This window comes from Bombina bombina, chromosome 7 (genome assembly GCF_027579735.1).
Source record: "Bombina bombina isolate aBomBom1 chromosome 7, aBomBom1.pri, whole genome shotgun sequence".
Classification (NCBI taxonomy): Eukaryota; Metazoa; Chordata; class Amphibia; order Anura; family Bombinatoridae; genus Bombina; species Bombina bombina.
The window spans coordinates 192,834,336-192,861,218 of NC_069505.1; the positions used below are offsets into that span (position 1 = coordinate 192,834,336).

A 26,883-nucleotide genomic window follows, 5' to 3' on the forward strand; every position below is an offset into this window, starting at 1 on the left:
TCCTATACGATCGGGCTGATTGACACCCCTGCTAGTGACCGATTTGCCGCAAATCTGCAGGGGGCGGCATTTCATAAGTAGTTCACAAGAACTGCTTGTGCAAAGATAAATACCGACAGCGTATGCTGTGGAAATTCATCGATGTCTATCGGACATGATCTACTCAGCAGATTATGTCGGACAGGCCGATAATAAATCGGCTCCACTGTGTTTTACGAATCCTTTATATTATAAATATTCTCATTCACCCTACGTCTTATCTTTCTTTTCATGCGACCAACGTATAATAGGCCACACCCACATTCTAACAGGTAAACTTTGATAAATATCCCCCTATATCTTTGAGCCCTTAGAAGTTTTTAATGCAATATTTTTTTTAAATAATTGTTATTAGATATGGTTATTATGAGTGTAACTGTATTTTTCAATGTATTTTTGATGTGTTTTGTGCCTTTTTTTGCTTAGTGCACACAGTTTACCAGAGCTCTGAGGACACGCAAAATGTTTAAATATACACAGTATATATCAGTAATTAAAGGGACAGTTAACCCAAATTTTCAAATAGGTAATTCCTATAAAGTTGCTAACGATTTTTAGTTTGCACTGTAGCCTAATTTTTTAGCCTAAATTGTTTATCATAATCGTTAGGTTGTTCAGTGTCCAGCTCTAACTCAGCAAATTCTCGTCCTTCCATGCTTCTGTGTTTTTGCGCATGCGCATTGCACCGCTAACACTCTAGGGGGAGCATTACTTACCAGGTACAAGAGATGAAACGAAACTGCAGCCGGAAATATCAGACGTCTAGGAACATGAGAAAGGATTTTGAGTTCCTTCCCCCTACAGTGTTAGCGGCGCAATGCACATGTGCAAAAACACAGGAGAGTGCAAGGACGAGAATTTGCCGAGTTAGAGCTGGACACCGAACAACCTGACGATCATGATGACGAAATATGGGAGGGGACAGGCGGGCATTTTAAACAGCAAGTAAGAAACAAGTAAGTAGTAATGCTTATAAACAATTTCGGCTAATAAATTAGGCTACAGTGCAAACTAAAAATCGTTAGCAACTTTATAGGAATTGCATATTTGAAAATTTGGGTTGACTGTCCCTTTAAGTACTGCATTACAAAAGGTCTACACGCACAATAATTTATTATACATGCACAGTATATATCAGTAATTAAGTACTGCATTACAAAAGGTCTGCACACACAATAATTTATTATACATGCACAGTATATATCAGTAATTAAGTACTGCATTACAAAAGGTCTGCACACACAATAATTTATTATACATGCACAGTATATATCAGTAATTAAGTACTGCATTACAAAAGGTCTGCACACACAATAATTTATTATACATGCACAGTATAAATCAGTAATTAAGTGCTGCATTACAAAAGGTCTGCACACACAATAATTTATTATACATGCACAGTATATATCAGTAATTAAGTACTGCATTACAAAAGGTCTGCACACACAATAATTTATTATACATGCACAGTATATATCAGTAATTAAGTACTGCATTACAAAAGGTCTGCACACACAATAATTTATTATACATGCACAGTATATATCAGTAATTAAGTACTGCATTACAAAAGGTCTGCACACACAATAATTTATTATACATGCACAGTATAAATCAGTAATTAAGTGCTGTATTACAAAAGGTCTGCACACACAATCATTTATTATACATGCACAGTATACATAAGTAATTAGGTGCTGCATTGTGGAGAACATTTTCCTCCTGGAATAAAGATGTTATGTCTTATCCTCTGACCACAGGCTGCACCATATTTGAGAATTGTAAGAGCTGTCACAATGGCTCATGGGGAGGCATGCTGGACGACTTCTACGTGAAGGGAAGTTACTGTGCGGAGTGCCGGATGGGTTGGTATGGAGGAGACTGCATGAGTAAGTGTTATTATCTTCCCTGACAGACATTACTGAACAGTAATTGAACATAGATATTAATTTGCTTATTGATAACCTCATCTGTGAACAGGACTGGACATCATCATTATGTGACCTCTAGGTCACGCCCCAGAGAATCTGCTCCTAATGGGCGAGATTACATATACGGTGCAGGCTTCAGCATAACTGCTTAAACCCGCGCCACCCATAATTTCATCTCGCACATCGGGGTATCACATATATGGCGCCGGCAGTTCATAAAGTGTCGTAAGTCGGATAAACTAGTGATGTCCAGAAATGAGCGTAAATACAAATTTCTGGAGTAGCCAGTGATTTACGGCACTTTAGAAACTGCCGGTGCCTAAGAAAATAAAAAAAGATATCAAATCTCCCATAAAAGTCTAAACCGCCTTCCAAAAATAAACCTGACACATAAAAACCCCTATATCCACAATCCCCCCACATCGCAACTAATAATAAATGTATTAACCCCTCAACTGACAACACCCCACAACGCAGTATGCCTAATTAAACTATTAAGCTCTAATCCGCTATTCACTCACATCGCAATCTACCTAGAAAAAGTATTAACCCCTAAATCCGCCAACCCTAACATTGTAAACTACTTAATAAATGTATTAACCCCTAATCCACCATTAATCTACATCCCAAAGTACCTATTAAAATAATTAACCCCTAATCCGCCATTAACCCACATCACAACAAACCTTATAAATCTATTAACCCTAATCCGCCAAACCCAAACAAAGCAATAATCCTAATAAAACTGTTAACCCCTAATCCACCAAACCCCCTCAATGCATTTACCCTAATTAACCTAATAACCCCTAATCCGCCAAACCCCCACAATGCAAGTACCCTAATTAACCTATTAACCCCTAATCCACCAAAACCCCACAATGCAAATAGCTAACAGCTAGATTACGAGTTTGGCGTTATGAGTGAAAAAGCATTGTTATGCTTCATAGCGCTGCTTTTTCCCTAACGCCGCTATTACAAGTCTTGCAGGTATAGGTGTACCGCACACCTTTTTGGTCATCATGCAACGTCAGTACCGCACTTTTAAAAAAGTCCTTTTTCAATGGGACTCCCATAGCGCCGGTATTACGAGTTTGCCTGGGAGGCCAAAAAGTGAGCGGTACACTCTATAACCACACGATCCGTACCGCCATCTAAACTCAGTAGTTATGAGTTTTACGTTATAAATCTGTAGCATAAAACTCATAACTAAAGTGTTAAAAAGTACACTAACACCCATAAACTACCTATTAACCTCTAAACCGAGGCCCTCCCGCATCGCAAACACTAAAATATATTTATTAACCCCTAGTCCACCGCTCCCCGACATAGTTGCCACTATAATAAACTTATTAACCCCTAAACCGCTGTCCTTCCGCATCGCAAACACTATTTAAATATTATTAACCCCTAATCTGCCGTCCGCCCACACCGCCACTATAATAGACCTATTAACCCCTAAACCGCCGCCCTCCCGCATCACTACATAAATATATTAACCCCTAAACCTAACCCTAACGTAACCCTAAATCTAACCCTAACCCTAATGTAACCCTAACACTCCCTAACTTAAATATAATTAAAATAAATCTAAATAAAACTTAGAATTATTACCTAAATAATTCCTATATAAAATTAAATACATACTTACCTGTAAAATAAAACCTAAGCTACAGTAGCTACAATATAACTAATAGTTATATTGTAGCTAGCTTAGGTTTTATTTTTATGTCACAGGTAAGTTTGTATTTATTTTAACTAGGTAGACTAGCTAGTAAATAGTTATTAACTATTTACTAACTACCTAGTTAAAATAAATACAAACTTACCTGTAAAATAAAACCTAACCTACCATACACTAAAAACTAACATTACAATAAAACTAAAACATTAAATTGATCAAATACAATTATCTAAATTGCAAAAAAATAAATAAACACTAAATTGCACAAAATAAAAAATGAAATTATCCAAAATAAAAACGAATTACTCCTAATCTAATAGCCCTATCAAAACAAAAAAGCCTCCCCAAAATAAAAAAAACCCTAGCCTACACAAAACTGCCAATTGCCCCAAAGAAATCAGCTCTTTTACCCGTAAAAAAATACTAACAAGCCCTTAACAGTAAGACCCACCACCCACACAACCAAACCCCCCAAATAAAAAACTATCTAAATTAACCTAAGCTAACCATTGCCCTGGAAAGGGCATTTGGATGGGCATTGCCCTTAAAAGGGCATTTAGCTCTTTTACATTGCCCAAAACCCTACTCTAAAAATAAAACCCACCCAATAAACCCTTAAAAAAACCTAACACTAACCCCCAATGATCCACATACAGTTTTCGAAGACCAGACATCCATCCTCATCCAAGTGGGCAGAAGTCTTCATCCAAGCGGGCAGAAGTCTTCATCCAAGCGGGCAGAAGTCTTCATCCAAGAGGGCAGAAGTCTTCATCCAGATGGCATCTTCTATCTTCATCCATCTGGCGTGGAGCGGGTCCATCTTCAAGACATCCGGCGCAGATCATCCTCTGCTTCCGATGTTCACTGTATAATGAAGTTTCCCTTTAAGTGACGTCATCCAAGATGGCGCCCCTTACATTCCGATTGGCTGATAGAATGCTATCAGCCAATAGGAATTAAAGGTGAAAAAATCCTATTGGCTGTTGCAATCAGCCAATAGGATTGAGCTTTCATCCTATTGGCTGATCCAATCAGCCAATAGGATTGAGCTTGCATTTTATTGGCTATTCCAATCAGCCAATACTCTACAGCGAACATCGAAAGAAGAGGATGCTCCACGACAAATGTCTTGAAGATGGACCCGCTCCGCGCCGGATGGATGAAGATAGAAGATGCCGTCTGGATGAAGACTTCTGCTCACTTGGATAAAGACTTCTGCCCGCTTGGATGAAGACTTCTGCCGCCTGGATGAGGATGGATGTTTGGTCTTCAAAAACTGGTATTGGATCGTCGGGGGTTAGTGTTAGGTTTTTTTTAAGGGTTTATTGGGTGGGTTTTATTTTTAGTAGGGTTGCACCGATACCGATACTAGTATTGGTATCGGTACCGATACCAAGTATTTGCATGAGTACTTGTACTCGTGCAAATGCACCGATACTTAAACCGATACCTCCACTTCCTACCCATAAGCTACCTTGTGGCGTTTTTTTCAGCTGCAGGTTCCCATTTCATTTTAAACTGGAGTGGAGACTAAACTAAAAATTGTTTACTACTTCTGCCAATACAAATTGCTGTTATTTGTATTATTGTAGGAGAGATCACTGTACCTCGTTCAGACAAACCCCTGAAGTACTGGGCAGTTAATAAACAGATTTCCAGCTCTGGCTAAAATGGCCCAAAAATATATTTCTGCCCCATGCAGTAGTGTGGAAAGTGAAAGACTGTTCAACTTAGAGTCGAACCTCCATACAAATGTCAGATTGATGTTATATAACCGCCCTACAATCCAATTGTATCACTCCTTTAAATTTAATATTTTATTGTAATAGTTTTTATTTATAAACATGTTCAGTGAACTTTTTTATTATTTCATAATGTCTTTTGAATTACAGTCCTTAATAATTATAAAGAAGGAATCTTAAATAATTAGTCTGTATTGTGCTTGGTAAACTGACACATGACATAAAAAAAAAGTATCGGTAATTGGTATCGGCGAGTATTTGAAAACAAGTATCGGTACTTGTACTCAGTCATAAAAAAATGGTATCGGTGCAACCCTAATTTTTAGAGTAGGGTTTTGGGCAATGTAAAAGAGCTAAATGCCCTTTTAAGGGCAATGCCCATCCAAATGCCCTTTTCAGGGCAATGGTTATCTTTGCCCTGAAAAGATAACCATTGGCAAAGGTTTTTATTTGGGGGGTTTGGTTGTGTGGGTGGTGGGTTTTACTGTTGGGGGGTTGTTTGTATTTTTTTTACAGGTAAAAAAGCTGATTTCTTTGGGGAAATGCCCTGCAAAAGGCCCTTTTAAGAGCTATTGGCAGTTTAGTGTAGGCTAGGGTTTTTTTTTAGTTTGGGGGGGCTTTTTTTATTGTGATAGGACTATTAGATTAGGAGTAATTAATTTGTATTTTGAATAATTTATTTTTTTATTTTGTGTAATTTAGTGTTTATTTTTTTGTATTTGATTAATTTAATTGTTTTATTTTATTGTAATGTTAGTTTTTAGTGTAAGGCAGGTTAGGTTTTATTTTACAGGTAACTTTGTATTTATTTTAACTAGGTAGTTAGTAAATAGTTAATAACTATTTACTAGCTAGTCAACCTAGTTAAAATAAATACAAACTTACCTGTGAAATAAAAATAAAACCTAAGCTAGCTACAATGTAACTATTAGTTATATTGTAGGTAGCTTAGGTTTTATTTTACAGGTATTTAGTTTTAAATAGGTTATTTAGGTAATAATTGTAAGTTTTATTTAGATTTATTTTAATTATATTTAAGTTAGGGGGTGTTAGGGTTAGGTTCAGGTTACATTAGGGTTAGACTTATGCTTAGGGTTATGTTAGGGTTAGGTTTAGGGGTTAATATATTTATGTAGTGTTAGTGATGTGGGAGTCCAGAGGTTTAGGGGTTAATAACTTTAGTATAGTGGCGTCAACATTGGGGGCGGCAGATTAGGGGCTAATAAGTGTAGGTAGGTGGTGGCAATGTTCGGGCCAGCAGATTAGGGGTTAATAACTGTATGTAGGTGACGGTGACATCGGGGCAGCACATTAGGGGTTAATAACTGTAATGTAGGTGGCGGCGATGTTAGGGGCAGCAGATTAGTGGTGTTTAGACATGTTTTTTATGTTAGGGTGTTAGGTTTAAACATAACTTTTTCTTTCCCCATAGATATCAATGGGGCTGCGTTACGCAGCTTTTGTTTCCGCGACCAGGTGTTAGGCTTTTTTTTAGCCGATTCTCCCCATTGATGTCTATGGGGAAATTGTGCACGAGCACGTCAAAACAACGATTGTATTTGGGTGAGGTATGGAGCTCAACGTAACCATATCGCACGTACAAGCCGGGTTTTACAAAACCTGTAATAGCAGCGCTATAGGGAGGTGAAATAGCGCCGCTTTTGTGGCGGTCGTTAATTTCCCTATAGCGCTCAAAACTTGTTTAGACATGTTTTTTATGTTAGGGTGTTAGGTTTAAACATAACTTTTTCTTTCCCCATAGATATCAATGGGGCTGCGTTACGCAGCTTTTGTTTCCGCGACCAGGTGTTAGGCTTTTTTTTAGCCGATTCTCCCCATTGATGTCTATGGGGAAATTGTGCACAAGCACGTCAAAACAACGATTGTATTTGGGTGAGGTATGGAGCTCAACGCAACCATATCGCCCGTACAAGCCGGGTTTTACAAAACCTGCAGTAGCAGCGCTATAGGGAGGTGAAATAGCACCGCTTTTTTAGCGGTCGTTAATTTCCGTATAGCACTCAAAACTCGTAATCTAGCTGTAATTTAATTACTAAACCCCCTAACCTAACACCCACTAAATTAACCTCAAATTACATAAAATAATAAAATGATAAATTACAATTAAAATAAAAAATCCTAACAGTACTAAGAAAAATAAACCTAAGATTAAATTAAAATAAATTAATCTAAGATTTCCAAAAATAAAAAAGTCTAACACTACAGAAAATAATAAACAAAATTATCCAAAATAAAAAAATTAAACGTAATCCCTATGAAAATAAAAAAGCCCCCCCAAAATAAAATAAAATACCTAATATAATGCTAAACTACCAATAGCCCGTAAAAGGGCCCTTTGTAGGGCATTGCCCTAAATTAAACAGCTCTTGTAGGGCATTCAGCTCTTTTAAGAGTGCCAAATAAATCCCTAATCTAACCCTCCCAAAGAATAAAAAAAATCCTAACTCTAACCCCCAAATAGGTACTCACCCTTCCTCAAGTCCGGTGGAGAAGGTCCTGTGGCAGGCGTTGAAGTCTTCTCCCAAGCGGCCGACATCTTCTTCCAAGCGGGGACCACTTCCTTCTTCATTCAGGACCAAGCCGGTGAGGAGCTGAGATGAGCGCGGAGCTCTTATCTGATTGGCTGATTTGAATTTGAAGAATCAAATCAGCCAATAGGATTGCAAGGGAAGCCATATTTAAACTCGTACCTTGAATTCACTATTCAGTGTACGGCTGTGATCGTATGAAGAGGATCCTCCACGCTCCATGGCTCCATGGTTGTTGGTCCTTCTCCGCGCTCATCTCCGCTCCACGTCGGATTGGTCCTGGATGAAGAAGGAAGTGGTCCCCACTTGGAAGAAGATTTCTGCCGCTTGGAAGAAGACTTTACTGCCTGGAACAGGACCTTCTCTGCTGGACTTCAGGAACAGTGAGTTCCTATTTGGGGGTTAGAGTTAGGATTTTTTTTTTTTAGATTAGGGATTTATTGGGCACTCTTAAAAGAGCTGAATGCCCTTTTAAGGGCAGTAAAAGAGCTGAGGACCCTTTTAAGGGCAATGCCCATACAAATACCCCTTTAGGGGCAATGGGTAGTTCAGGATTTTTTGGCTTAGGTTTTTTTATTTTATTTCTCCAATCCCCTTATTAGCCTTGTGGCCCTTCTCTGAACTTCTTCTAGTTCTGCAATATCTTTTTTTGCGATCGGTCCCCAGAACTGCACTCCATACTCAAGGTGAGGTCTTACCAGGGCTTTATATAGTGACCGAATTATGCTTTCCTCCCTTGAATCTGCCCTTTTTTTAATACATGCTAGTATCTTATTAGCCTTTGAAGCCGCTGTCCTGCATTGTGCACCCATCTTTAGCTTGTTATCTATTACTACTCCCAAATCCCTTTCCTCCTCTGGCTAAGTCTTGTCCCATTTAAAAAATATGTTGCCTGCTTATTTTTACTTCCAAAATGTAGAACCTTGCATTTTTCCATATTAAATCTCATTTTCCATTTACTTACCCATACTTCTAATTTTTGCATATCCCTTTGTAATGAAAATTCATCCTGCTCTGACCTAATGACCTTACTTAACTTAGTATCATCTGCAAAAATAGAGATGTCGCTATTTAATCCTTGCTCCAAGTCATTTATAAAAATATTAAAAAGAACAGGGCCCAGTACTGATCCCTGGGGGACTCCACTGATTACCTTTGTCCAATCTGAGTATGATCCATTTACTACTACTCGTTGCTCCCTATCTTTTATCCAGTTATTTATCCATGAGCTAACATTTTCCGCTATTCCCAGTCCCTTAATTTTGTGCATTAATCTCTCATGCGGCACTGTATCAAATGCCTTTGCAAAATCTAAGTATATCACATCAACTGATTCCCCTTTATCTATATTTTACTTACTTCCTCATAGAATCTAATTAGATTAGTTTGACATGATCTATTTCTCCTAAAACCATGCTGATTAGAACTCATAATCTTGTTTACATGAATATGCTCATCAATATAATCCCTTATAATCCCTTCAAATATCTTCCCCACTATTGATGTCAGACTAACTGGTCTATAGCTTCCTGGATCATTCCTGCTTCTCTTTTTGAAGAGTGGCACCACATCAGCTTTACGCCAATCCTGGGGTACCATGCCCGAGGATAATGATCTTGAAAAATTAAGAGTAGAGGTTTGTCTATAACAGTGCAAAATTCCCTTAAAGGGACACTCAGGTTAAATTACATTTTCATGATTCAGATACAGCATGTAATTTTAAACAACTTTCCAATTTACTTCCATAAAAAAAAATGTGCACAGTCTTTTATATTTACACTTTTTGAGTCACCAGTTCCTACTGAGCATGTGCAAGAATTCACAGACTATACGTATATGCATTTGTGATTGGCTGATTGCTATCACATGGTACAGGGGGAGTGGAAATATGCATAACTTTGAAATTTGTTATAAAAAAATCTACTACTCATTTGAAATTCAGAGTACATGCTATTGTATTGTCTTGCATTTGTTGATTATGCAAATCTACTGTGTTTACTGGTCCTTTAAAGGGACAGTCTACACCAGAACACCAGACTGCCCCCTTATCTCAGTGCTTTTGACAGACATACAGTTTAGCCAACCAGTGCAGACTCCTAAATAACTCCACGGGAGTGAGCACAATGTTATCTATATGACACACATGAACTAGTACTGTCTAACTGTGAAAAACTTTCAAAATGCTCTGAGCTAGGAGGCGGTTTTCAACGGTTTAGAAATCAGCTTGAGCCTGCCTAGGTTTAGCTTTTCAAAATTACCACCAAGGGAACAAAGCAAATTTAATGATAAAAGTCAATTGGAAAGTTGTTTTAAATGGCATGCTCTATCTGAATCATGAAAGTTTAATTTTGACTAGACTGTACCTTTAACACCCTTGAGTGTATTCCATCTGGGCCTGGAGTTTTATTTACCTTAATATTATCCAGTTTTTTCCTGATATCCTCTAAACATAACCCAGTTAGTGGTATGGACTGGCATGTTCTATTTTGTTCCAAAGTATCATCCAATGGTTCCTCTCTTGTGGACACTGAAGAAAAAAACTGGTTTAGTACCGCAGCCTTCTCCCTGTCATTATTTATCATGCTACCCTCCATGCATTTTAATGTACCTATATTATCCTTCTTAGATTTTTTGTATTTATGTACTTAAAGAACCTTTTAGGGTTAGACTTAGAATCCTTTGCAATTAATTTTTCATTTTTGGCTAATTTGATTGTTTTTTTAGCATGCATTGTTACATTCCTTATAATTGTAACTTATTTACAATTAGTACATTTAGTAAAATTAGTATGTTTTAATTTAGGTAATTGGGGTTAATTTAGGGGGTGTTAGGTTAGGGGGCATAGTAATTTAATTAGTTATTTGTGTTGTGGGGGGTTGGTGGATTAGGGGTTAATAGATTTATTAGCATTATTGCGATGTGTGGCTTTGGCGGATTAGGGGTTAATAGTTTTATTAGGTTTATTGTGTTGTGTTGGTTTGGCGGATTAGGGGTTAATACATTTATTAGGTTTATTGCAATGTGGGTTAATGGCGGATTAGGTAATATACTTTATTAGTTATTGTGGTGGGGGATTGACAGGGGTTAACAGGTAGATAGATATTGTGCATGCGTTAAGTGTTAGTTAATATTTTTAGGGAGTTACGGTGCTCACATTTTCAGTGTAAGGCTTGCTGCGGCTCCCTATGTGTGGCAAAGTGAAAATGGAGTAATTTTTTTAAATTTTCGCTGCATAAGACCTTGCGCTGAATATGTGATACCGATTTGCGACCCGGTTCTATGTTAGCTTATGGAAGTAAAAATTGCGGGCGACGGGTGAAATATACGCGCCTCATTTATATGCGGCGCCGTATATGTGATACCAATACCACATAAAAACTGGCGTTGCCCGCAAACGTAAGCCCGCATATGTAATCTTGCCCCAGGTGTCACCATGGAGTTCTTGTAGGAACCACTCTGCAGACACAGGCAGAACCCCTCTGCAGGTCACTAGTGATAGAGACACAGGGTAGCTACGGCTGGTACCAGCGTTGGGTTGTGAACATCTCAAGCAGTGAGGGCAGATGACAAATTTTAGTAACGTGTAATTGTGCATGAGAGTCACAGGAACATAATAATAACACTGTCCCCTGGTGTGTAGTGACCATTACAGTTGTACAACTAGCTAACAGCTGGTTACATAAAACTTCATGCAGTACAACAACAAAAATACTTCCAGCAGTCAAGAAATTGCTTGCAACAGTTTAACATTATCTGCCCCTCAGCCAGTCCCCTCACCACAGCATGATGCAAATACCCCTGAAACTGACATTGCCTAGAAAACTTAAAGGGACAGTAGTGTCAAAATTAACCTTTCATGGTTCAGATAGGACATGCAATTTTAAACAACCTTTCAATTTACTTTTATCATCAAATTTGCTTTGTTCTCTTGGTATTCATTTTTGAAAGCTAAACCTAGGTAGGCTCAAACTGATTTCTAAACAGTTGAAAACCGCCTCTTATCTCAGTGCAGTTTGGCAGTTTTTCAGAGTTAGACAAAGCTAGTTCAAGTGTGTCACATAGATAATGTGCTAACTCCCGTGGAATTATTTAGGAGTCAGCATTAATTGGATAAAATGCAAGTCTGTCAAAAGTATTGAGATAAGGGGGCAGTCTGCAGGGGCTTAGATAAAAGGTAATCACAGAGGTAAAAAGTATATTAATATAACAGTGTTGGATATGGAAAACTGGGGAATGGGTAATAAAGGGATTATCTTTCTTTTTAAACGATAAACATTTTCAAATAGACTGTCCCTTTAATTCATTTTTATCTGGTAGTTATGAGAGAGGAATCTAGACAAATGGGCCCAATTTTTTAAAGCTCTCTGGCTTTGTGAGACTCTTGAAGGTGCCGCTTAATACAAGACCCCTCAGGATTGTTTTAAAGGCAATTAGTACCTTGGAGTCTTTAAGTCAAGGGGTAAAGATGCCTGAATACGTAACCCACCAGCAAATATGGATGCTGGAGTTTCAATAAAAAAAAAAATCACTTTCAGTTTCATAACAAAGTGAATAAATGTTTTCTGTAATTTAATGAATGAGGAATAATGACTAACTGGGGGAATGTTATAATGTATGTTGCATAGATGAAGCTGGCTGGACTGGGGGAAATGACAATATGCAGATATCCTAAACATTAAGGGGTTACTGGAGAAGTGAGGTCTCGGGCATGGGTCTGTAATCAGAATTGATATTAAAAGTACATGAAACCCCACATTTTTCTTTCATGATTCAGATAGATCATAAACACTTTCCAATTTACTGGTGGTGTCAAATTTGCTTCATTCTCTTGGTATCCTTTATTGAAGGGGCAGTAGTTTTCTACTGGGAGCTAGATGAGCACATCAGATAAACAAATGACAAGAGACAAATATGTGCAGCCACTAATCAGCAGCTAGCTCCCAGTACTACACTGCTGCTCTTGAGGCTATCTAAGTATGCTTTTCAACAAAGGATACCATGAAAACAAAGGAAATTCGATATTAGTAGTAAATAGTTTCAAATTACATACTCTATCTGAATCATGAAAGAAAAAAAAAAATCATGTACCTTTAAACATCAAGGGGTATATTTATCAAAGTGTCAACTATGTTGCATTCAACGGCATCAATACCCTCGTTTAACATCGCCAAACATCGCGGCCACGGATCTCAATATGCTCTCCTTATTTATAAAAAAAGCCGTTAAAAACATGCGCACCAAGTACGGGGCAATGAGCATCGGACTGTTGTTAACTAGCAGTCATCGATCTTGCTTCTATTCGGCTTTTTCCTAACTTTATTTATACCATTTCACTAAATGTCGCCACTATACTAAAATGTTTAACCCCTATTCCCACGCTCCCCGACACCACCGCAACCTAAATAAAGTTATTAACCCCTATCCCGGCGCTCCCCGACACCGCCGCAACCTAAAGTTATTAACATAGAAAGTAGAAAGAGGGCGCCACAATAGCGTGATACCGTCTGGATATGTAGGTATAGATATAAGTAAGTATTATGCTTACCAGATGGTGTGATACTGTGCTGTGACCAGTGCAAGAAAGCAGGCTAGCACTTATCAGTGGCTAGTACACTGTGGAAGCCAAGCTCCAAAGGCACTTGTCCTAGTTGAAACTCTGAGTGTGTCTCCTGTTGTCTGGACTTCAGGTGCTGCAGAGGTGTAATCTTTTGTGTGTTGTTCAGTTGGTATTGATAAACCACAACACAGACAACTTCAAATAAAATGGCTTTTAATACTTATGACGCGTTTCTCAACCTCAAACAGGTTGTTTCATCAGATAAAAAAGTGATGAAACAACCTGTTTGAGGTTGAGAAACGCGTCATAAGTATTAAAAGCCATTTTATTTGAAGTTGTCTGTGTTGTGGTTTATCAATACCAACTGAACAACACACAAAAGATTACACCTCTGCAGCACCTGAAGTCCAGACAACAGGAGACACACTCAGAGTTTCAACTAGGACAAGTGCCTTTGGAGCTTGGCTTCCACAGTGTACTAGCCACTGATAAGTGCTAGCCTGCTTTCTTGCACTGGTCACAGCACAGTGTCACACCATCTGGTAAGCATAATACTTACTTATATCTATACCTACATATCCAGACGGTATCACGCTATTGTGGCGCCCTCTTTCTACTTTCTATGTTAATAACTTTAGGTTGCGGCGGTGTCGGGGAGCGCCGGGATAGGGGTTAATAACTTTCTATTTTAACAGTTGTTCCACACTCTCTGGGATCAAGAGGAGCAGCCCTACCCACGTAACAGGAGGATACCTTTATCCCTTCAATTTACTACCAGTCTATGGACATTAAACAGGACTAATACGGTAGACTTGATCTACTATATTTTAAGTGTACTACCTGGTTTTATATTGATTATTGCTTTTTTATATTTTAAATATCAGCGCTCTTTTATATCCCTTTATTGGGATATGTTCATTTTTTCTAAAGTTATTAACCCCTATCCCGGTGCTCCCCGACACTGCCGCAACCTAAATAAAGTTATTAACCCCTATCCCGCCGCTCCCCAACACTGCTGCCACTAAATAAACTTATTATTTTTTATATTTTGGTTTGTTCTTTTTCGTAATTTAGTGTTTTTTTTTTTTTTTTGTAATTTAGGACTTTGTAATAATATTTAATTGTATATTTAAATAATTTTAGTAGGGTTAGATTTTTTAATATGTAACTTAGTTTATTTAACTGTAATTTAATTGTAGTATAATAGTTAGGGTAGGTTAGTTAATAGTTTAAAATTAGTTTATTTTAATTCTACAAGTAAGTTTTAATTTATTTAAAGATAGGGATGTTGTAATTTTAATTTAAAGTAAAGGGGTTGTTAGGTTTAGGGGTTCATAGCTTAATTTAGTTTTTTTGGGGGGGCTGACGGTTTAGGGGTTAAAAGGTTTAGTTAGTGGTGGTGATGCGGGAGGCCCGAGGTTTAGGGGTTAATAAGTTTATTTAGTGGCAGCGGTGTCGGGGTGCGGCGGAATAGGGGTTAATAACATTATGTAGGTGGCGGCGATGTCGGGGCGGCAGATTAGGGGTGTTTAGACTCTGGGTTTATGTTAGCGTGTTAGGTGTTAATGTAACTTTTTTTCTACCGTAGAAATCAATGGGGTATGCTTAATTCTCTTGCAGCATTGAACATACGTTTTCGGTGCTTTCATACTCCCATTGATTTCTCCGGCATTCGCAGCCTCAAGGGTGGCGGATTGAAAACTAGGTACGATGCGTTTGAATAGCCGCGAGCGTACCTGTTAGGAGTTTGATAAATTGGAAAAAGTGTCAAATAGAGCCAAATGTGTATTCGGAATATCTGTATTGACGTAAGCATTGATCTGCATCGGTTTGAGATCGTGGGATCGTATGTTATGTCACAAATTTTAACATTTGCCGATCTTGAGGCTTTGATAACTCGGTCGGATCAATCTCGTAACAATTACGATGCGGAATTCCGGGGTATTTTCGGTTGACACTTTGATAAATAGGCCCACAGGATCTACAGAGCCTGTTAGCCATATGCAAGCATGGGATCCCAGATAGACATCATTGCCATGCAACCCTTGAGAGGTGGAATGTGTAGGGATTTAGGTTTGTGGAAGCACTTTCTGTGGGAATAGCCACAAAGAGGAATGAAGAGGTTGTGTGGTATGGACCTGAAAATGACAGCAAGAACGAGCTGCAAGTGCCGTAAAGTGAAAAGAACAAAAGTGAGACAGGTTTCGAGTGTAAGGATGTTGTGATATTCAGTTCTGAAGAGTTTTGTTTTGCTGTTCTGTAAACCAATGGCCAATTGACCAATAAGTCAATATATAGTTGAAACTCTGGAATGAATGAAATGATCAGATCTGGTGTGGGGCCTCTACTTGTGGGTACACGTGGCTGGCAAGTAGATCTTGTGACATCATAGTATAACTTTAAGATGAATCTACACTAATTGCTGTGGGATTACATGATCTCATTTGGTTTTCATGTTAACTATTTGGCACATTAAAGACTGCACACTGGTGTCTGCTATCTCTACATAGTTATTGTAATGTTGTATTGTAAAGTGCCAAACACTAAACATATTGTTCTATAAACTAAGCTGAATATAAATAACACAATTGGTTTGTTAGTTACATTCTATCAACACAGAGAACACACAGACTCCAACAGCATATTCTGTTTTGTAAGAAGAGGAATTTCTGTTCAATATCTAATGATTTCCCCAGAGAAGAGACCCAATTCTTTGTGTGCTGCTAAAGATGAATATTTCAGCTACAGCAGTGTAGCTGCCCCTTTATTGTAACCACATATGACACTGGGCATGTGGCACTAACAAGCCTGGCAGAATGACTTGAGGCAAGAGGTAGGTACAGGAGGCTGTTACTAGACCCTTCCCCATAAACATGTATAACACACAAAGACTAAACATCTTGCTGTATGTGAGTGTAATATACCCAGGGTGAAGTGTGCAAGGGTGGGGTACGGTTACTTTGTCCAGGAGCCCAGCCCACAGTAGTTAAACCCCTAGATAAGTATCTGAAATAAAATAAATAAGTGCAATGAATACAATTAAGGCCCCAGGCTCTCAGTGCTCACTGTACAAAGTCATTAAATCTTGTGTGTGCTATTTATAGCCAACCCCCAGTAAACTGCAGAGATCACCTCTGGCTCCCAGTCCCTGAGGGATCATACGAGCATCGCCCCCATAACCATCTGCATGTTTCCATAGAAACTGCCAAAAAAACAAACAGCTCTATTTAATGAGGAAGTCGTCTGCCCAGAATAGAAGAGTGCATCTGTGTGACTGGTTCAGTATGTCTGAGTCTATTGTGTGTGTGTGCATGTGGTGTAGTGTATGTGTACAGCACATGTGTAATATAGCTGTGTAATGTATGTGTGTATTATGTATGTGTGTGTAGTGTATGTGTACAGCACATGTGTAATATAGCTGTGTAGTGTATTTATGTAATATGTATGTGTGTGTAGTGTATGTGTACAGCACATGTGTAATATAGCTGTGTAGTGTATGTATGTATGTGTGTACTAGTGTGTGTGTGTACAGCACATGTGTAATATAGCTGTGTAGTGTATGTATGTATGTGTGTGTGTAGTGTATGTGTACAGCACATGTGTAATATAGCTGTGTAGTGTATGTATGTGTATGTGTACTAGTGTATGTGTGTGTGTACAGCACATGTGTAATATAGCTGTGTAGTGTATGTATGTATGTGTGTGTGTAGTGTATGTGTGTGTGTACAGCACATGTGTGTGTGTAGTGTGTGTGTACAGCACGTGTGTGTAGTGTATGTGTGTGTGTGTGTGTGTACAGCATATGTGTAATATAGCTGTGTATGTATGTATGTATGTATGTATGTATGTGTGTTTGTACAGCACATGTGTAATATAGCTGTGTAGTGTATGTATGTATGTATGTGTGTGTGTGTACAGCACATGTGTAATATAGCTGTGTAGTGTATGTATGTATGTGTGTGTGTACAGCACATGTGTAATATAGCTGTGTAGTGTATGTATGTGTGTGTGTACTAGTGTGTGTGTGTGTACAGCACATGTGTAATATAGCTGTGTAGTGTATGTATGTATGTATGTATGTGTGTGTGTGTACAGCACATGTGTAATATAGCTGTGTAGCGTATGTATGTGTGTGTGTACTAGTGTATGTGTGTGTGTACAGCACATGTGTAATATACAGTAGCTGTGTAGTGTATGTATGTATGTATGTGTGTGTACTAGTATATGTATGTATGTATGTTTGTACTAATGTATGTGTGTGTACAGCACATGTGTAACATAGCTGTGTAGTGTATGTATGTATGTATGTATGTATGTGTGTGTGTGTGTACTAGTGTATGTGTGTGTGTACAGCACATTTGTAATATAGCTGTATAGTGTATGTATGTATGTGTGTACTAGTGTGTGTGTGTACAGCACATGTATAATATAGCTGTGTAGTGTATGCATGTGTGTACTAGTGTGTGTGTGTACAGCACATGTGTAATATAGCTGTATAGTGTATGTATGTGTGTACTAGTGTGTGTGTGTACAGCACATGTGTAATATAGCTGTATAGTGTATGTATGTATGTATGTGTGTACTAGTGTGTGTGTGTACAGCACATGTGTAATATAGCTGTATAGTGTATGTATGTATGTGTGTACTAGTGTGTGTGTGTACAGCACATGTGTAATATAGCTGTGTAGTGTATGTATGTGTGTGTGTAGTGTATGTGTACAGCACATGTGTAATATAGCTGTGTAGTGTATGTATGTGTATGTGTACTAGTGTATGTGTGTGTGTGTGTACAGCACATGTGTAATATAGCTGTGTAGTGTATGTATGTATGTGTGTGTGTGTAGTGTATGTGTGTGTGTACAGCACATGTGTGTGTGTAGTGTGTGTACAGCACGTGTGTGTAGTGTATGTGTGTGTGTGTACAGCATATGTGTAATATAGCTGTGTATGTATGTATGTATGTATGTGTGTGTGTACAGCACATGTGTAATATAGCTGTGTAGTGTATGTATGTATGTGTGTGTGTGTACAGCACATGTGTAATATAGCTGTGTAGTGTATGTATGTATGTATGTATGTGTGTGTGTACAGCACATGTGTAATATAGCTGTGTAGTGTATGTATGTGTGTGTGTACTAGTGTGTGTGTGTGTACAGCACATGTGTAATATAGCTGTGTAGTGTATGTATGTATGTATGTGTGTGTGTGTACAGCACATGTGTAATATAGCTGTGTAGCGTATGTATGTGTGTGTGTACTAGTGTATGTGTGTGTGTACAGCACATGTGTAATATACAGTAGCTGTGTAATGTATGTATGTATGTGTGTGTACTAGTATATGTATGTATGTGTGTTTGTACTAATGTATGTGTGTGTACAGCACATGTGTAACATAGCTGTGTAGTGTATGTATGTATGTATGTGTGTGTACTGGTGTATGTGTGTACAGCACATGTGTAATATAGCTGTGTAGTGTATGTATGTATGTGTACTAGTGTGTGTGTGTGTACAGCACATGTGTAATATAGCTGTGTAGTGTATGAACGTGTGTGTACTAGTGTGAATGTGTGTGTAATAGTGTATGTGTGTGTACAGCACATGTGTAATATAGCTGTGTAGTGTATGTATGTGTGTGTGTACTAGTGTATGTGTGTGTACAGCACATGTGTAATATACAGTAGCTGTGTAGTGTATGTATGTGTGTGTGTGTGTACTAATATATGTATGTATGTATGTATGTGTGTTTGTACTAATGTATGTGTGTGTACAGCACATGTGTAATATAGCTGTGTAGTGTATGTATGTATGTATGTATGTGTGTGTACTAGTGTATGTGTTTGTGTACAGCACATGTGTAATATAGCTGTGTAGTGTATGTATGTATGTATGTATGTGTACTAGTGTGTGTGTGTGTGTACAGCACATGTGTAATATAGCTGTGTAGTGTATGTATGTATGTATGTGTACTAGTGTGTGTGTGTACAGCACATGTGTAATATAGCTGTATAGTGTATGTATGTATGTGTGTACTAGTGTGTGTGTGTACAGCACATGTGTAATATAGCTGTGTAGTGTATGTATGTATGTATGTGTTTGTGTACAGCACATGTGTAATATAGCTGTGTAGTGTATGTATGTATGTATGTGTACTAGTGTGTGTGTGTGTACAGCACATGTGTAATATAGCTGTGTAGTGTATGTATGTATGTATGTGTACTAGTGTGTGTGTGTACAGCACATGTGTAATATAGCTGTATAGTGTATGTATGTATGTATGTATGTATGTGTGTACTAGTGTGTGTGTGTACAGCACATGTGTAATATAGCTGTGTAGTGTATGTATGTATGTGTGTGTACTAGTGTATGTGTTTGTGTACAGCACATGTGTAATATAGCTGTGTAGTGTATGTATGTATGTATGTATGTATGTGTACTAGTGTGTGTGTGTGTACAGCACATGTGTAATATAGCTGTGTAGTGTATGTATGTATGTATGTATGTGTACTAGTGTGTGTGTGTACAGCACATGTGTAATATAGCTGTATAGTGTATGTATGTATGTGTGTACTAGTGTGTGTGTGTGTACAGCACATGTGTAATATAGCTGTGTAGTGTATGTATGTATGTGTGTACTAGTGTGTGTGTGTGTACAGCACATGTGTAATATAGCTGTGTAGTGTATGTATGTATGTGTGTGTTCTAGTGTGTGTTTGTACAGCACATGTGTAATATAGCTGTGTAGTGTATGTATGTGTGTACTAGTGTGTGTGTGTACAGCACATGTGTAATATGGCTGTGTAGTGTATGTGTGTGTGTACAGCACATGTGTAATATGGCTGTGTAGTGTATGTGTGTGTGTACAGCACATGTGTAATATGGCTGTGTAGTGTATGTGTGTGTGTACAGCACATGTGTAATATAGCTATGCAGTGTATGTATGTATGTATGTGTGTGTACTAGTGTATTTGTGTGTGTGTAGTATGTACTGCACATGTGTAATATGGTTGTGTAGTGTAGTATATGTGTGTGTATGTGTAGTATGTAGAGCATGTGTGTAATATGGTTGTGTAGTGTATGTATGTATGTGTAGTATGTACAGCATGTGTGTAATATGGCTGTGTGTGTGTATGTGTAGTATGTACAGCGTGTGTGTAATAGGAGTATTGTTCCTCTGTTACCACACGTGTCGCTTAGGTTATGAGTATTGTTCCTCAGTTATACAGTTGCCAAATGGGCATATCCAGGGGATAAGTTATATAGGACCAAATGGACATATCCAGGGGATAAGGTATATAGGTACCACATGGACATATCAAGGGGATAAGTTATATAGGTACCAAATGGACATATCAAGGAGATAAGTTATATAGGTGCCAAATGGACATACCTGGAAAGAATATATATAGGTGCCAAATGGACATACCCAGTGGAGAAGTTATATAGATGCCAAATTGACAGACCCATGGGGAGAAGTTGTATAGATGCCAAATGGACAGATCTAGGGGAGAAGTTATATAGGTGCCAAATGTACATACACAGGGGAGAAGTTAAATAAGTGCCAAATGGACAGACCCATGGGCATAAGTTATATAGGTGCCAAATGGACATACCCAGGAGGAAGTTATATAGGTGCCAAATGGACATACTCAGGGGGAAGTTATATGGGTGCCAAATGGGCAGACAGACTCATAGGAGAAGTTATATAGTTGTTAAATTGACAGAACCAGGGGAAGAAGTTATATAGGTGCCAAATGGACAGATCCAAGGGAAGAAGTTCTATAGGGGAAAGTTATATAGGTGCCACATGGACAGACCCAGGGGAGAAGTTATATAGATGCCAAATTGACAGACCCATGGGGAGAGGTTATATAGGTGCCAAATGGACATACACATGAGGGAGTTATATAGGTGCTGAATGGACATACCCAGGAGAAAGTTATATAGGTGCCAAATGGACAGACCCAGGGGAAAAGTTATATAGATGCCAAATTGAGACAGACCCATTGGAAGAAGTTATATAGGTGCCAAATGGACATATCCAGGGGATAAGGTATATAGGTGCCACATGGACTTTTCCAGGAGCTAAGTTATATTGGTGCCAAATGAACATATCCAGGGGAGGTTACATAGGTGACAAACCCAGATGTGGATTCACACAGGGGTCAGTTGACCAGGCTTGAATGCAACTCTGCTGGACAAAGGGCAGCAATATCCGATTAAGAGACAAAGGAACAAAACAACCAGATCCAGATTACATAGAGGCCGTACTGTAGTAAGAATGAAAGTAACAGCTCAGACTACTGATTTCAGGGCAGAGATTACCATATCCCACACGCCATATAACATGCAGTGCCACCTGGAAATACCAGAGACAAATGTCACATTATGCTGTTTTCCCACAGGGTGCGGGCAAGTGATTCAAGCGCCTCGTGGGGAGATCATGATGGAAAGTTACCCGTTTGATGCCCACTGTGAATGGAGCATCCAGGTAACACCGGGATACACAATAGAACTCAGGTACGCAACACCAAGTGCTGATTAATGTCCATGATGGTTTATTTCATCACAATTACAGATGCTGTAAAATGTCCCATCACTTCAATAGCAGCTTTAAAAAGAAATGTGCATATAAGGTGAATAAGTTAGTATATAAGGTGTAATGTGGGTCAAGCCCAGTCTTTTAGAGCTATGTAACCGATCCCATCAATCCCTCCTCTGCAGCTGCAGTCTGGGACCTCCAATATTGTTTCTCTTGTAAGTACAGATAGCAAAGCACATGGTAAGAAATAATACGTAATTCTGTGTATAGAGACAGTCACTTTATTGCATGTTAATATACAGTAGACATGTGCAAAACGATGCAGTACAATGCAAAATACTTCAATTTAGTAGCGTCCTTGATTTCTGTGTCAGCCAATAAGTTATTAAGCTTCACTTTTGTTCATAGTCAATTGTGACAATAAAAAATATATATTTTGTGCTGCTGCTGACTTGTACCACCAGCACTAGCTACAACTTTAAAGGGACATACAATGCAAAAATGTCCTTTTTGTGATTTAGGCAGAGCATGACTTGTAAGACATTCATTTAAATATAAGCTCATGGGTCCCACCTGTCCTGTTGATCATCTTATTCACAGATGGTTTACAGTTTAGTTAAGGTCAGGGCCCTCTAACCTAATGATTTATGTGAACATCTTCTGATTATTGTAATCCATAACTGTTACAGTGATGCAAAATATGTTGGTGCTTTATAAATAAAGAGTAATAAATAATAATATTACCACATTTGCTTTATTCCCTTGGTATCCTTTGTTGGAGGAACAGCAATGCACTCCAAGTACAAAACAGACACTCACATTTATTTCTATAACATAAACTTCAACTGAACTGTATAATGTTTGTTTGTTTATTAACTCCCGCAGAGGGGTTCAACATATTGTTAAATCAGCTCAAGAGTGCACTAGTGGGAGCTTGCTAAGAATATCAGGTGAGCCAATGACAAGAGGCATATATCATGTGCAGATACAAATCATCAGTTAGCTCCCAGCTGCTGCTCTTGAGCCTAAGTATGCTTTTTAACAAAGGATATCAAAAGAATAAAGCCAGTTAGACAATTATAAATAAATTGGAAAATTGTGTAATATTGTTTGCTTTATCTGAATCAAGAATGTTTAATTTTGACTTTTCTTTCCCTTTAAGTTTATTTAAGTTTCAACTGCTGTCCAGCTGCCCCCCTTATGACCTGAAGATGCTACATTTAGGAAATAATGGGTTAATGAATTTCCGTTAACAAATAAATTATATAAATTTTTGTCTGTGCACTCCTCATATACCGTTGGTCTATATTAAATCATCATTAGCATGATAGATAAGAGCTTAAATAAATCAGAGGCACCACCTCTTAACCCCTTGCCTGCCAGAGAGGTCTGCAGCAGTGATGTATTCTCTATGGTTACACAAGATCTGTCCATAAATGTTTTGTGCACTGGCTGCAGTTCCCTTAAGTGAGCACAAGAGGGCACCAGGGCCGAGGATAATGGGCAGGCAGTCTGGTCATGTTCTATCACACAGAGAGCAGTTTTTATTCTGTTAAATGTTTAATAGATAATAGATTCAGTACATAAAGCAATAAGCACAGCACTCCGGCTTTTCATGAAAATCCTGCAGTGTAAGTAATGCAATGGTCCTGCATGGAGCATCCTCTAGGAATATGTGGTACGTAGAATTGCCAGCAGTTCTCCCAAAAATACTGACAACCTGTAGGCAGAGGTCACACAATAGCCCCTCTCTACAAGTCACCATATATATTTTATTTTTCATAACTGAGCAGTGATTTTATCTCCTTGGCTGCCAGTAGCTTACAAATTGATTATTTTACTTATCTGGCTGCCAGTAACATACACAACAGTAAAGTGACCCCTTTTGACTGCCAGTAGCGCACACATAGCAGTTTTTTACACCCTCATGGTTCCCAGTAAAAAAAACACAGCAGTGATTTTACCCCAGTGGCTACACATAACACACATAGAGCACTGCACTGCAGTATTTTAACACCCATGAGTCTGCCAGAAACACATAAAAGAGAGATTCTTTTTTTTTTCACCATCCTTGACTGCCAGAAACACACACAGGAGGTGTTTTAAATTTAATAATTTAGAACTTTAAAAAAATCAATCGTCGTTTAGGTGTTTTCCAGCCTGAACAGCCTGTGGAAATTCTGGACTGTCCGGTTGAATATTTTACACCTGGCAACCCTAATGGTTCATGATATAAAGAGAGAATTCTCCAAATCTTAAAAAACATCCCAGCATTGTGCGGTCCTTGCTAATTACACAATGTGTATAATACTGAGATATTAGCAATATGCAAATCAGTTAGTGAAAAATGCATCCATTTGTCTTTGCCACGAAAATGTTAATTGACCAAACAAACATCTCACTTGTGCAGCCTGAAACAGCAAATTGTAAATTAATTCAGATAATAAAAGTCTTCATTAGACACCAAAAAAAGATTGTGTCAGCAAGTAAGAAGCAGACAGTTCATCCAGTCTGCCCATGTTGCCGACTTAAGGATCATTAGTTCTTATTAGCTTTATGCCTATCCCCAGGCAGTTTGTATTCCCTTACACTATTTATCCTTACCACTGTACTAGAAGCCTAACCCATGCAACCACCTCTACGGGAAGCCTATCCTATGCACAAACCACCTCTACTGGAAGCCTAACCCATGCAGCCATCTCTACTGGAAGCCTTATCCATGTCGCCACCTCTACTGGAAACCTAACCCATGATGCCACCTTTATTAGAAGCCTATCCCATGAAACCACCTCTACTGGAGGCGTATCCTATGCAAATACCTTTACTGGAAGCCTATTCCATGAAACCACCTCTACCGGAAGCCTAACTCATGCAACCTCCTCTACTGGAAGCCTATACCATGCCCCAACCACCTCTACTGGAAGCCTAACCCATGCAGCTATCTCTACTGGAAGCCTAATTCATGCCGCCACCTCTATTGGAAGCCTAACCCATGCAGCCATCTGTACTGGAAGCCTATCCCATGAAACCACCTCTACTGGAAGCCGATCCCATGAAACCACCTCTACTGGAAGCCTATCCCATGCAACCACCTCTACTGAAAACCTATCCCATGCAACCAACACTACTGGAAGCCTAACCCACGCAGCCATCTCTACTGGAAGCCTAATCCATGACGCCACTTCTACTGGAAGCCTAACCCATGAAACCACCTTTACTGGAAGCCTATCCCTTGAAACCACCTCTATTTGAGGCATATCCTATGCAAATACCTTTACTAGAAGCCTATCACATGCAACCACCTCTACTGGAAGCCTATGCCATACACCACCTCTACCGGAAGCCTAACTCATGCAACCTCCTCTACTGGAAGCCTATACCATGCCCCAACCACCTCTACTGGAAGCCTAACCCATGCAGCTATCTCTACTGGAAGCCTAATTCATGCCGCCACCTCTATTGGAAGCCTAACCCATGCAGCCATCTGTACTGGAAGCCTATCCCATGAAACCACCTCTACTGGAAGCCGATCCCATGAAACCACCTCTACTGGAAGCCTATCCCATGCAACCACCTCTACTGAAAACCTATCCCATGCAACCAACACTACTGGAAGCCTAACCCACGCAGCCATCTCTACTGGAAGCCTAATCCATGACGCCACTTCTACTGGAAGCCTAACCCATGAAACCACCTTTACTGGAAGCCTATCCCTTGAAACCACCTCTATTTGAGGCATATCCTATGCAAATACCTTTACTAGAAGCCTATCACATGCAACCACCTCTACTGGAAGCCTATGCCATACACCAACCACCTCTACTGGAAGCCTAACCCATGCAGCTATCTCTACTGGAAGCCTAATCCATGCCACCACATCTATTGAAAGCCTAACCCATGCAGCCATCTCTACTGGAAGCCTATCCCATAAAACCACCTCTACTGGCAGCCAATCCCATGAAATCACCTCTACTGGTGGCATAGCCTATGCAAATACCTCTACTGGAAGCCTATCCCATGCAACCACCTCTACTGGAAGCCAAACCCATGCAACCACCTCTACTGGAAGCCTATCTAGCCCATGAAACCACCTCTACTGGAGGCATATTCTATACAACTACCTCTACTGGAAGCCAAACCCATGCAACCACCTCTACTGGAAGCCTATCTAGCCGATGAAACCACCTCTACTGGAGGCATATTCTATGCAACCACCTCTACTGGAAGCTTTATGCCTATCCCCAGGCAGTTTGTATTCCCTTACACTATTTATCCTTACCACTGTACTAGAAGCCTAACCCATGCAACCACCTCTACGGGAAGCCTATCCTATGCACAAACCACCTCTACTGGAAGCCTAACCCATGCAACCACCTCTACGGGAAGCCTATCCTATGCACAAACCACATCTACTGGAAACCTAACCCATGAAGCCACCTTTATTAGAAGCCTATCCCATGAAACCACCTCTACTGGAGGCGTATCCTATGCAACCACCTCTACTGGAAGCCTATCTAGCCGATGAAACCACCTCTACTGGAGGCATATTCTATGCAACCACCTCTACTGGAAGCCTAATCCATGCAACCACTACTACTGGAAGCCTAACTCATGCAACCATCTCTACTGAAAGCCTATCACATGCAACCACCTTTACTTGAAGCCTATCCCATACAACCACCTTTACTGAAAGCCTATCCAATGTAACCATCTCTACTGGAAACCTATGCCATGCCACCAACTCTACTGGAAGCCTATCCAATGCAACCAACACTACTGGAAGCCTATCCCATGCAACCAACACTACTGGAAGCCTATCCCATGCAACCAACTCTACTGGAA

At 39.2% G+C, this 26,883-nt stretch overlaps 1 protein-coding gene across 1 annotated transcript in view; it reads left to right on the plus strand.

The window, feature by feature from the left end:
- Positions 1-26,883, plus strand: part of PAMR1 (peptidase domain containing associated with muscle regeneration 1) — a 262,966-nt gene that overhangs the window by 45,511 nt on the left and 190,572 nt on the right. Inside the window, exons 3-4 of the mRNA XM_053720525.1 lie at positions 1,803-1,931; positions 21,905-22,019. Of these exons, the coding sequence (XP_053576500.1) occupies positions 1,803-1,931; positions 21,905-22,019 (244 nt within the window). The remainder of the gene's footprint in view (positions 1-1,802; positions 1,932-21,904; positions 22,020-26,883) is intronic.